Source organism: Austrofundulus limnaeus, unplaced genomic scaffold, assembly GCF_001266775.1.
Source record: "Austrofundulus limnaeus strain Quisiro unplaced genomic scaffold, Austrofundulus_limnaeus-1.0 Scaffold414, whole genome shotgun sequence".
NCBI lineage: Eukaryota > Metazoa > Chordata > Actinopteri > Cyprinodontiformes > Rivulidae > Austrofundulus > Austrofundulus limnaeus.
In genome coordinates this window covers 202021-214490 of record NW_013952816.1, presented here as the reverse complement: position 1 = coordinate 214490, position 12470 = coordinate 202021, and the positions used below count along the sequence as shown (strand labels likewise).

At 38.7% G+C, this 12470-nt stretch overlaps 1 protein-coding gene across 3 annotated transcripts in view; it reads left to right on the top strand.

Annotated features, from left to right (window-relative positions):
- Window positions 1-12064, top strand: part of arfgef3 (ARFGEF family member 3) — a gene marked incomplete in the record, with an annotated part of 88961 nt that extends 76897 nt beyond the window's left edge. For all 3 annotated transcript variants that reach the window (XM_014024250.1, XM_014024249.1, XM_014024251.1), the window contains 6 exon segments: window positions 236-454; window positions 570-741; window positions 3946-4047; window positions 6597-6979; window positions 7077-7542; window positions 9894-12064. In XM_014024250.1, coding sequence (XP_013879704.1) covers window positions 236-454; window positions 570-741; window positions 3946-4047; window positions 6597-6979; window positions 7077-7542; window positions 9894-10085 — 1534 coding nt within the window.
- Between the last annotated feature and the right edge of the window lie 406 nt (window positions 12065-12470).

Here is a 12470-nt window from a genome sequence, read left to right as displayed (position 1 = left end):
CACACACACACACACACACACACACACACACACACACACACACACACACACACACACACAACTATTAAAAACAAACAACACAACTCGTTCCTCTCCACCGGTTTCAGAATTCAGCAATTACAGTCCATCTCTGAGCCTGAGGCTCAGCCAACATTTGTGTTTAAAGTAAATTTAAATATCTGTGCAAACAGAATAAATTTTTCTTCATCATGAATGGGATTTGTCCTCCTTGCAGAATCCCGTTCCGGACCATCGTGGTGAGCCTCCTATCACACCAGGTTCTGCTCCAGAATCTCTACGACATCTTGCTAGAAGAGTTCGTCAAGCAGCCTGAAGCCAACGAGAGGATCACACCTGTGACCTCTGACCCCAGTAAACCCACAGCCGGCTTCCTCCGCTACATCTCTATGACCAATTTAGCCATAATCCTGGATCTGCTGCTGGACTCATACAGGTCTGTAGGGAGCCATGATCCTGATGTTTACCTTAGAGCGAACCTCAGACAGTTGATGTTGATGTTTACAAGTTGTAGCCAGCTGCTGTGCTTTGTGTTGATGTCCTATCCGCAGGACAGCGCGGGACTTTGACACTCGCCCGGGACTGAAGTACCTGCTGATGAAAGTGTCGGGTGTTTGTGGAGCGGCTAATCTGTACCGTCAGTCTGCCATGAGCTTTAATCTTTACTTCCAGGCGCTGCTGTGCGCCACGCTGAGCCAGGCTGAGAGCATGACGGCACAGCAGGTGGGAACAATCAACGAAATGTCTCACTGGGTTCAGATTAATGTTTCACATCAAATCAACTCTGCTTTTAGTTCAAAGCATTACTGTGTTTTAATGTGTTTTAATGTGTTCTGCAAATTGTTTCACTGCAAACTGAAGTTCTGTAGGTCAAGTCTCTATTAGCAGCTCTAACTCAGTCTCTAAATAACGACTTTAAAAAGACTGATGTTGCTTTAAATTTACATAAAACAGTGTGAAGTCACTGTGATGATATTGTGTTAAAAACATGATCTTCATCTTGACTCACACAGCTAGATACAGTATTTGTTTGGTTAATTGTCATTTAGTCTTTATATTGACATCTGTTTAATAGATTGATCTGGAATTGACTGAAATATATTGAGTTACAGTAAAATGGTGTCAATCAGTTGTTTTTATTTTAAGCAGATCAGACATAAAGTGGGCAGCATTTAGTTGGACACAACTTTATTTTTTTATTTTATTTATTTATTTATTTTTGTTAAAGGTATTGAGATGGCATCTGTTGTAAAGCACAGCTTTTCAAAAAGAATTAGCTTAACCCCTTAACCCTCAATGTACCGCTGTGGTCCATTCCCCGTTTGTTCTTCTTCTTCTTGTTTTTTTCATTGGTGGTTGAAAGGAAATGTTTGGTGTGCATTACCGCCACCTACTGGTATGGAGTGTAGCTCAAAATGTTTATTTTATTTTATACCTGTATTATCGATTATCATATTCTGTTAATTAAATTTGTTTCCCCCCCAAAAAAACACCTAATTAAAATTCTCAGTTTTCGTGTACTTCCTGCCTCTTTATAGTCTGACCCTCGCTACCAGGGACTGAATTTGCATAATAGGCTGTTCAGATGATTTGATTGGTTGTCATCTTTCTGTTCACACCCCTCCATGGCCCAAAGTGTGTGGCAGGCCCCTCATGTCCCACCTGTATGTGGTAAAAGTGATTGATTGACTAGAATCAGCCAATCAGCTCTGAGCTTCATTCTGACACTACAACTGGCTGACCAATCATGTTAACTTTTATTCAATATGCAGCTTTGGAAAAGAGAAAAACTGATGGTTATAGTGTATTTTAACTTGAAAAACTAAATACTAGTTACAGTTATAAAAATTATGACTGCTGAAGTTAAAATTTCAGATTAATTGCTTTACATAAAGACAAGACTTGTGAATTTACTCCAAAGGGTTCAATAGCAGTACTTCATTTATGTTAGGGTTAGGGTTAACAGACTAAAACTGAAATTTTCCTTTATAAAGTACTAATACAGTATGTCCTCCTATGTGCACTTATTTATTTCTTCTTTTACGCATTATTTTCCAAATAAAAATGCCAATAATAGTTTTTGAGTTTTTGCTGCCAAATAGTGTCTTCAGTTGTAGTCAGCGTTTGTTAGTTTTACCCCGATGTCTAAGAAATCACAGTTCAGCCTGTTTCTGTTATTGGTCAAACAATTTAAAATTTATTAGAATTTTATAACCTTTTAATATTGATATTATTAATAAAAAATGTAAGCCTGTCTTCAACTCAAAAATGTTTTCGTAGTAGGTTCAGTTCTCAGTGTTGGAGCGGTTGCTATGTTGATAACTGGACCAGTGTATGTGCAATATGTGCAAAGTACATACACTGTAATAAGTGGGTTTGAAATGTGCTGAGGAAAGTGCACAGCGAACTGTAGCAAACTGATTTTTTTTCTATTTAGTTGATGAAGATAAAATCCAGTATGTATTTAAGTATTTTGCATTTCAGTTTTTCAGTATTTTTGTCAAAAGCCTGGCACCTCAGGAAGAGGACACATTTTGTTTAAAGAATTTTTGTGTCTGTCGCCTGTGTGAATGTGTTTTTTTGTGTCTTGTAAGCCTGTGTGGGCTGGGCACCTGTGGTGCATGACACAAAGAGAAAATAGAATATCTCATCTAATTGTACCCACAGCAGGTACAAAGTTACCAAAACAGCAAAAGTACAAACTGGCAGAGGGACAATTTGAGCAGGAACCACATTTTTAATGCTGCTTTAGGAACCTATTTTACACTTCTATGATTTTTTTAAATTCACATTAGATCTACATGCTTTTACCTAATTTCCCTCTGGGATCAATAAAGTATTTTTGAATAGAATTTGAATTGAATTTCTGTATTAAAACATACAGCATCTTTCTAATAGAAACTGTTGTAGCACCACTTGTTACTTTCAGCCTGAAACTTTGTTTTCCTTTTCTCTTGAACTCACCACCTCCCCTCATGAAAAGCCCAACCTGCTCTGATTGGTTGACAGACTGGTCAGAAATAGCACAAGATCAAGCCAAAGAAGGTTGATATAACGCCAACTTTCTGCATGATGATGTCATTATATAACCAGAAAAAAAAGTCAGGACTTTGAGGCATTTAGGATTAGTGTGATATGTAGTGTGATAACCCTGTTGGGACAAATTTTACAAAGCTTTGTATTTTTGCAAGTTACATATAACTGCAAAACACTTCAAATGTAAGGAAAAGATAAAGTGTAATTTAGGGTTTCTTTAAGAATATTACAAAACTTTACAACAACTATATTAAACGAAGGATGTTGTCAAAGACTCCATGAAAAAAAACTATATATAAAACTGAACGACTTGTGAAAAGACCTGGTACAGGCTGATATGCTCATTTTAACTAATTGTTGTTGTTTTTTGTTTTTTTTCAATGATAAATTCTAAGATTTGTGCATGAACATTTTTATGTCCAAGAAGAGAGGTCATATGCTCATGCTATTTTAATGCTTTTATTTTTTATGTCTTTTTATGTGGAGGAAGACAAAGGAATTCAGTTCAAAGTGATGCAAATATCAAGTCTGTACAAGTTTTTGGAAGAAACAGATTTGATTTCTCTTCTTTTATTGTCCACATGTTAAAATCCAGTTTTATATTGATATTTCTGTGTGTTTGGTAGGCGTTATGAAAGAAGTGCAGTCCAGGTATTTCATGTTTGGATTATATGCATCAAAACAAAATAACAGATTAACATTAATTCATCACATCTGTTAAAATGTCTAATTTCCTGCATACATTAGCAGCCATCTGTCAATCATTAACAGTTTAAGAGCACCATATTGATGAGTTTGCAACAAATAAGCTGACAGATTAAAGGTCTACTAACACGTTATGTCCAAAACTTCTTTTTTTTTTTCTTTTTCACATTCTTTCATTGTGTTCAGGTGAAGAGGATCCTGTATGAGGAAGAGGAGGGGAGCTCTGACTCCTCCCATCCTGGCTCCGCCTCCTCTGAGGATGAAGATATCTTTGAAGAGACAGCCCAGGTGACACAAACACACCAAGTTTAGACTGTAGAACAATTCAAGTTCATGAAAATACAGTGAAGAAATAATACTTTTAATAACTTCTTATTTCGTAAATTTACTCAGTTACAAAGAAATGAAGCGTCTCTAATATGTACGGTAGTTTATTTTCATTGGTGATTTTCAGAATATTAACTACAAATTCAAATAAACCACGTTAAATAAATGTTACACATTGATTTACATGTCATTAAACCAAATAAGTATTTTATTCCCCAACAGCGCCAAGGATGGACATCTGGACTCAGTAATGTCAAATTAAAAGGTTCAGTTAATTCAAAATCAGTTTTTCTATTAAAAATAATAATAATAATAATAATAGACTTGGGGAGACTCGTTTGCAGGCTGGGCAGAAGTCACCTGTGGACCGGATGTGTAAATTTTTTGCTAACTTGCATGAGGGGAAGCATTTTGCTCACATCCTGGGAGGAATTTTGTCCCATTCCTCTTTTAGAATATTTCAAAATCCTTTCTTTTTTCTTGAATGCTGCTGAATTTTTTATTTTTTTATATGTGAAATAAAATAATGTTCTTCCAAAAACGACATCCTGACGTGGAAGAATGCTACATTAGCTAATAACAAACATTACATTTTACATGACACCTTTTCAGCCCTTTTTAAGTGAGACTTTGAAAGCTGCAAGCAAATCTTCAGTGTCAGCCTGTTCCTAAACAATTATGATTGTTGATCTGGCACTCCCCTACTTGGCCTTGAAGGCTGGGTAATATCAAAGTCTCCATGGATATTTTGTCGACTGATGCTCGACCCACCTCTCCTGTGTGTGAACCGGTATCTGGAAGCATTGCTAAAAGTCGAAACAGACAAACAATACCATCACTGTTCTGGACTATGGCTGGGCGGTGCTGTTCGGAGACCGGTCACAAACGGTTTCAGATGTTCACGCATGTGCATACAACAGTTCATGGCTTCAGATGCTCTTCCCTTATCTCTCAATGTCTTTGCTCGTAGCCCCCTCCCTCCTCCTTATCCTTCACTCTAACTCTGATCTTTGCTCTACAGAGGTTTTGTGTGTCACTTTTTGTGATATAATATAATGTTTTGTTTTTTTTCCTCATCTATCCTTGTGTGGTATTTGGTTTTTCTTTTAAGGGTATGGCCTCCTCATGATGTTTTTTTCATGATAATGATCCTTGTCCTGTGCAGGGTCTATGGCTGCATGACCTGGGGGCACCTGTGTTTGGTTATGTTCTGTCTTGTGAATGGGTGTTCTGAACTGTAATTTCCCCTCAGGATCAATAAAGTATTCATTCATTCATTAATTCATTCATACAATGAAAAACCTGTCCAGAGGACCTAAACATCTTTTATTTTTGGTTTGCTCAATAAAATAATAGTCCTGGTACTACAGAAATGAGAAAGTTTTAATTTTTAAGCATAAAAAACAATCTAAAAAACTAAATGGGTTCCTGGTTCACTAGCCGTTAGCTTAGACTTGACAAAGTTTTCAGCCTTTTTCTTCCTACTCCAGTATTCTGTGACTGTCATGACTGGTAAGGTTCATGCTACTGATAACTAGGACCAAATATACCACTATGCCAATGGTAAATGACCAGACCATCCTTTTAATAAGCTCCTCTTAGTCATGGACTGATCCCTCATGGTTCCCATCATTGTTCTCATCCCATGAAGCAAGTTTTTGCATGGGGCTCCAGACTGAGGGCAATAATCGCAGTAACAGTTTCTAACTAAGCTTCGATCTGATGGTCTTGGAGCTTGTTTCTAGCCTTGTGCAGATATGTCGTGTTGTTATTGGACATTGTTCATGACAGTAGAAAGTTTGGAACAGAAGGATTTGATTAGTAAAGATAAAGAGTTGAAATCAAGTGTCTGTAGCTGCGTTTCCATTGACCATGAAAATGTGCAAATTAGAATTTTGAAAATAAATTTGCTCAATGGAAACACGTCAGTTTCTAAAAAACTTCCTTTTTTCGACAAAATGTTTTTGCGCTGGGATGAGGTGGTTTTTTGGCAGTATCGTAATTGGTGTATTTCGCAAAACTGCAATGGAAACACTTTTTTTTTCGCATCACAGGAGTCATAATCAACAACCAGCTGTTTCTACTGGCGAAAAAGACAACTACGAAGACAACAGGAAGAAGAAGTAGTAGTAAAATCACCAAAGTTGTGAAATAAAGTAGTAAACTCACCGACTACAATTTCCCAAAAACACAGCATACATAGCCGCTCCTGAGTATAAGGGGCTTGTCGCTCGAAAGCCTCGATAAGACGCCGACGTCTTCTCTGATGATGAGCACTAGTGCCATGGTAACAAATATGCTATGTGTTTACATCCATTGCTTCCATGTTTGTAATGACTTATCGTGAGAACAAGCGTATTCAYGCGTGACTTTAATAGCATTTCTTACTTAATGGAAACACTGCAATTGCAAAACTGTGTTTTTTCGACATTAACAGAATATCAACAAAGTTTTGCGCACATTTGCAATGGAAACGCAGCTTGTGGTTGATTCTAATTTCTGTTTTGCAGGTGAGCCCCCCTCGCGGTCGGGAGAAGCGCAGCCTGTGGCAGGCTCCTGTCCCGTCGCTCAGCGTGCAGCCTCTGGGCGGCGCCGACTGGGCCTGGCTGGTCAAACGGCTCTACAAAGTGTGCATGGATCTGTGCAACAGCTACATCCAGATGCACAGGGACCTGGAGAGCATGCTGGAGGAGACGCCACTGCTGAGAGGAACAGGCGCAGGAGGAGGAGATCATGTTTTCTTCCTGCCTCTCTTTCAGTCTGAGACCTCCACACCCACATCAGCAGGCGGGCTCTCAGCAAGAGGGACCCCTTCAGAGGAAAGCGGGTACAGGGGTCAGGGAGTGGACTTGAGTTCGGCGTCGCCAGGAGACACACCCAGTCCCAGATTCAGGTCTGAGATCAGTGTCAAGTAATCATGACTGAATGTTAGTTTGAAGTAAAAACATGTCTCATTAAGATATAATCTGGTGTTTTCCTGTTTTATACAGCTTCACAGGCAGCCTGCCACATCACTTCCAGATGGGAGGAGAAAAGAGGGACTCCAGCATGGCAGGAGCAGCTCCTAACAGTGCCGGTCCTGGAAGGAGAAGGGACTGGTGGGAAAGCGCCGGCAACAAACTGTACACCATCGCCACAGACAAAACCATCAGCAAGCTCATGATGGAGTACAAACGCAGGAAGCAGCCCCAGCAGCAGCAGCCGGTGCAGCAGTCGGTGCAGCAGAGCCACATCAACCTGTTCATGAAGGAGCAGGGCCGAGCGGCGGCAGCAGGGGAGAGGAGGGGTCCCGCCGAGCTCCAAAGACCCCAGCAGCTGGTGGACCAGCAGGGACCCTCTCTGAGGCACTCGGTCAGCGCGGGTCCTGAAGTGCTGAGGCAGGAGAAAAGGCCGCGGTCAGGATCCACCATCAGCTCCCACAGCATCTCCCTGAGGGACTCCGAGGCTCAGATACAGGTGAGTTTGTTTTACACAAATAAAACAAATAAAACAAAAAGGATACGTCTAGGGGAGGGAGTCTGTACAGACCTCATGATGTGAACTGATTACAATTCACACAGCTGCAGTGCAGTTATAAAACAAGTACCAATGTGTTGGGTTATCAAGTTTGTAATTAACCAGAAGGCAGCTGGTAAGCTTGTCATGTTTATCCAAAACACAGTGAAACTAAAATACATAGACACAAATATCTATTTACCCCCTCCAATAACCAATAATTTACATGAACACCAATATAGATTTTTTTCATGATGAATAAAGCTTTGCCTGTAACCCTATTAATGTAGCAGTGTATATGCTGCTGAAAATGTTCAAAAATAAAAACTTTTAAAATCTTTGAATCAGTTTTATGAATTTAATTTCACACAGAGTGCAAATACCTACCTACCTACCTACTGTACCTACCTACCTACCTACCTACCCACCCACCCACCTATCTATCCATCTATATATAGTGTTAATGAATATACCATTCTTATTCTTAAAATGTAAATAAAACAAAACTCTTTAAGCTAAAATTTTAGGTAAAAATAAATAATCTACTTTTTTAGTATAAACTAGCATCAATAATTTGTCACAAATTTGTCACAAGTCAAAAACAGTCAAATTTAAGGTTGGATTTTGTGTTTTTGTTTTTAAGGTGTCATTGAATTAAATATGATTATTTGTCTGATTTCATAACAACTTTTGTTTGCATCGTCTCTTGGAGATTTAGGAAGCCGTGGCTAAGTGGTTAGGGGAGTTGTCCTCCAATGAAAGAGTTGGGGGCTTGATTTCCTGCTAATCTGTTGAAGGACACACGTTGAAGTGTCCCTGGGCAAGACACTGATATGATATCATATATGAGTGTGATTTAAGGCACCGATTAGTCTCCATAGAATGATTTATCTGGATTAGCTTTGTAGAGATTAGTGTGTGAATGGGTAAATGAGGACACAGATTGAAGTGTAAAGTGCTTCAAGTATCCTGGTTGGATAGAGCGGTGCTGTATAAGTACAGTCCGTTTACCATTTAGAGAAAAATAACAAATCACAAAGCTTGATCATTGAAAACCTTGGTAACAACATTTGACTAAAATAAAATTTGCAAAAAATGCAAAAGATTTCCCCAGAGATGTTTTTGTGATTTTGTCGAAACAAGTGAAAAAAAAAATCCTTCTTTGGAGCTCAATTCAGACAGAAAGTTAGAAGTTGAAAGAAGTTTCAGAAAATCAAACTTCACACGACTGAACTGAAATTTTAGATATCTCTAAAGGGTTTTGCCTACTTTTAGTTTAAGTTTAAAATGTTGAACTTATTGTGATATCATACACACTAACTTTTCACCTGTTTTAATGTTCCAAAAATCTTTTGCAAACCAACGTGAGGTGTAAAAACCACGTCTTCTGGGTTCAGCGGAACTGCTTCTGCTCAATGAAGAGAGAAACTCTGAAACAGGATGGTTGAACAGCAAGAATCTTTATTTTGCAGTCCAGGAGATTACAGCCAAAAACCAAATTGTGGCCTCCAAGCCAAATGAATCACCAAGTAAAAAAGATGAAGAACGAAGGCGAAGAGTAGGGGCGTACAAGCCTTTTTTATAGGTTGCACAGTGTAGTTCAACAGAGGCACCATAAATTTTGTCACGGTATCCCTTAAGCATTCCTTTCCTAATATGGTAATATGTGCCGAGCTCTGAAGCTGGAGAACTAAGAGAGACATAACACATCTGTGCATTCCTGAGAAGAGGCCCCCACTCTTAGACACTACATAATGCTTTTTTACAACTTAATACTTCTTACAGAGTTATCTCTAGTCTTCCTAAAATGCAAATTGCACACATCTAAACTCTCATAGATTTCCATTCTGATGGTGCTCCAAATTTCCCCTTCAGAACTGGAAGTAAAAGGTATTTTTTAGATTGTCTCATAAAACATATAAAACACAGCGGACATAGAAAAAACGAGATGCTTGTGACACTTAGTTCAGGGATTTCTCATGACTGATAGACAAACCATCATTGTGTGAAAACTAAGGTTTACTTTCAAGTCTGCATTTCTGACTTTTTATAATTTAATAGATTAAGCATTTTGTTGGTTTAGATTATTGCAGGAGTAAGTCACAAATTACTACTGGGCTGTAAAAAGTAGAAAGTTTATGTCTGGTTTAATGTTGAGTAGTTGTTGCATTGGCGTTCTTCAGAACTGCAGTTTGTTTCGCCCCTCCTTGCATAGCTTCAAACTGCAGTACCTGCAGGAATAGTGTGCACCAAGTAATATCTGCATGCCTCAGTTTGACCCTGTGCTGATCCGTAAACCTTGGCTCCTGCAGGCGTGGACCAACATGGTCCTGACTCTCCTGAACCAGGTCCTCCTCCTGTCGGACTCCTCGTTCCTGGCTCTGCAGCCGGCGCTCTACCCCTGCCTCAGCCAGCTCTCCTGTCACGTGACGGACACCCGTGTCCGCCACACGCTGCGCGAGTGGCTCGGCCGTGTCGGCAGACTCTATGACATCATCGGGTGATGTCGCTGTGAGGAAAACCACTGCAGGCTGTTGCTCAGTAAAGGATGGAAGCACAAGAGACAGGAAGGAAGTGATGATGCTGCGCTGAAGGAGAGGGTCCTAACCTTTTGTTGTCTTAAGACGAAAGCACTGGCAGACATCCCACTTTCCCAGGGTGTTTTTATTTTAGTTTGCTGACTGACCAAACATTTGAGTTTGTAAAGAATTATTTATATCATGGAAGGGATTTGATTGTAAACGTGCCATTTCTGCTCCTGTTCCTTGATAAAATGGTTGATATGTGGACCCAAAGCTCACACAGTGAACACTACTTTGCTGATTGATTTCCTGTGATGTCATAATTACTGTTTTGCTGATAATTAATTACCACCATGGTGTCACTGTATTATATTTTCTACTTAATGCTCCATGTGATGTTTTGTTGTTCATTGCTACATTTCTTGACCTCTCACTATCGGAGATGTTTGATCTTTTCTCCCAAGTTTTGGGAGGAATGTTCTTGTGCATGTGCATTTGTGTGCTAGTTGCGTATACTGAAAGTAAGAGAAACCAGCTCAGATTCTTCATAATGCCACACAAACTCCACAGGGTGCCTTTAGGGATTGTTTTACCAAGATGCTTAATTTCATCCATTTTTGGTCATGATTGCATCCGAGTTGCAGATAATGGAGCATTCCTTTAAAGAATCCATATTTACTACAATCATATCCAGTTTTAAACTAAGATCATCTTATCCTGAAAAGGATTCAAGTTAGAACTATGTTGGCCAAACATTGTAAATGTTCTGCAATTTCATGCAATTTTCCAAGCTCTTGACAGATCTTGAGATGTGTGGTAAGACGTCTCTCAGCTAATCTAATACTAGCTCAATATCCGTAAAAATGACGGAATTATAGACAGTTTTGTCATGGCTAAGGTCGATTAGCTGTACTGGCCATCTTTAATCAGGTTCACCCCAAAGTTAATCAGTTTCATAAAAATTTGTGTAATGGTTCATAACACATTTTGCTAACAGACAGGGCTGACGCCAATTAATAATGCCAAAGTTTTGAGCAAAAATATCATGCAATGTGTAATGTTCAAAGTATAAGTTGGGGGTGATGATCAGCTACCACCACACCAAATTTTAGCTCAACATTCTTAAAATTGGCTGGATTATAGCCACTTCTTTGAAACGGTCAGATTATGTTGACGCCATGATGACAGATAGACACATACAGACACACACAGGCAAAAACATTGTTGGTGGCAGGCGATACTGAAATACAGACACGACTCTGACTTTTCATCCTGACACACACACAAAAACAAATCTCTTGAGCCACAGGGATGAGTTTTGGTCATGAGAGCAAACTACAGTAATTTAGGTCACAAAATGTTGTTTAAATGAGGTTGCAGCATTTGAAACTAAAGCATTTTATTTTTTTACGTCTTCAGTATTGGACTGATGCATCACATCCAGATGATTCTTACTTTGTATTTATTTGGATTGTGTTTGATTGTGTCTTTATGTAGTAGATTTAACAGCTTTAAATGACCTGCAGTCTTGTTCTGTCTCTTTCTGTAAAACTGAATGTCTTTACCTTTGAACCTGGAACAGTTAACTATTGAAGTTGAATCAAATGCATCATATAAAACATGTTTAGATTTATAGCTTGTTTTTTAATTTATTTCTATACGCATGTTAATGCAGTTTCTGTCACAATGTTTATTTCCTGCTGGCAATAATGTATTGTGTTTATTTGCATTATGTGAAAAATGCGGACTTTGTCACTGTTTGATTTCCACTTGATGTTTCATCTGGTTCTGGTTCAGATTGTAGGGAAAGCCTGTGTTTGTCCTCTGTATCCTACTGACTGTAACAGAAAGCAGCAAGCTAAAGGGAGGCCATTCAACTTTTACAGGTTTATCTCCTAAAATTTGTTCAACATCCTCCGCTACTGACTGAACATCTGCATTAAAATATACCCAAACACAAATACTGGATTCAGCTGTTTTTGATTCATTTACTGATTGAGTCATATGTCACATTCAAGATTTAATCTTTTGAATAAGACTACTGAGATTTCTTAAAGTAACTATGTTCCACTCAAAGTGGATAGACAAAGAGCTCTACTCCTTTGAAATTGCCAGTTTTTTGTAATGTAAAATTATTAAAGGGCCAATATTATGTGTTTCTCAGGCATGCATTTAAATGCTATACCATAATAAAGTATCTATGTCACCTTTAGTTGTTATTAAAATGCTGTTTTTATGTTTAAATAGAAAATAAACTTATCTTCTCATCACTTGCTTTTCTAAATGCCTTGAAATTGGCCTCTGTCTCTTTAAAAGCCACCTTCCACTTCTGTCCCGTCCCATTTCAGTGTGTGTGTGTGTGTGTGT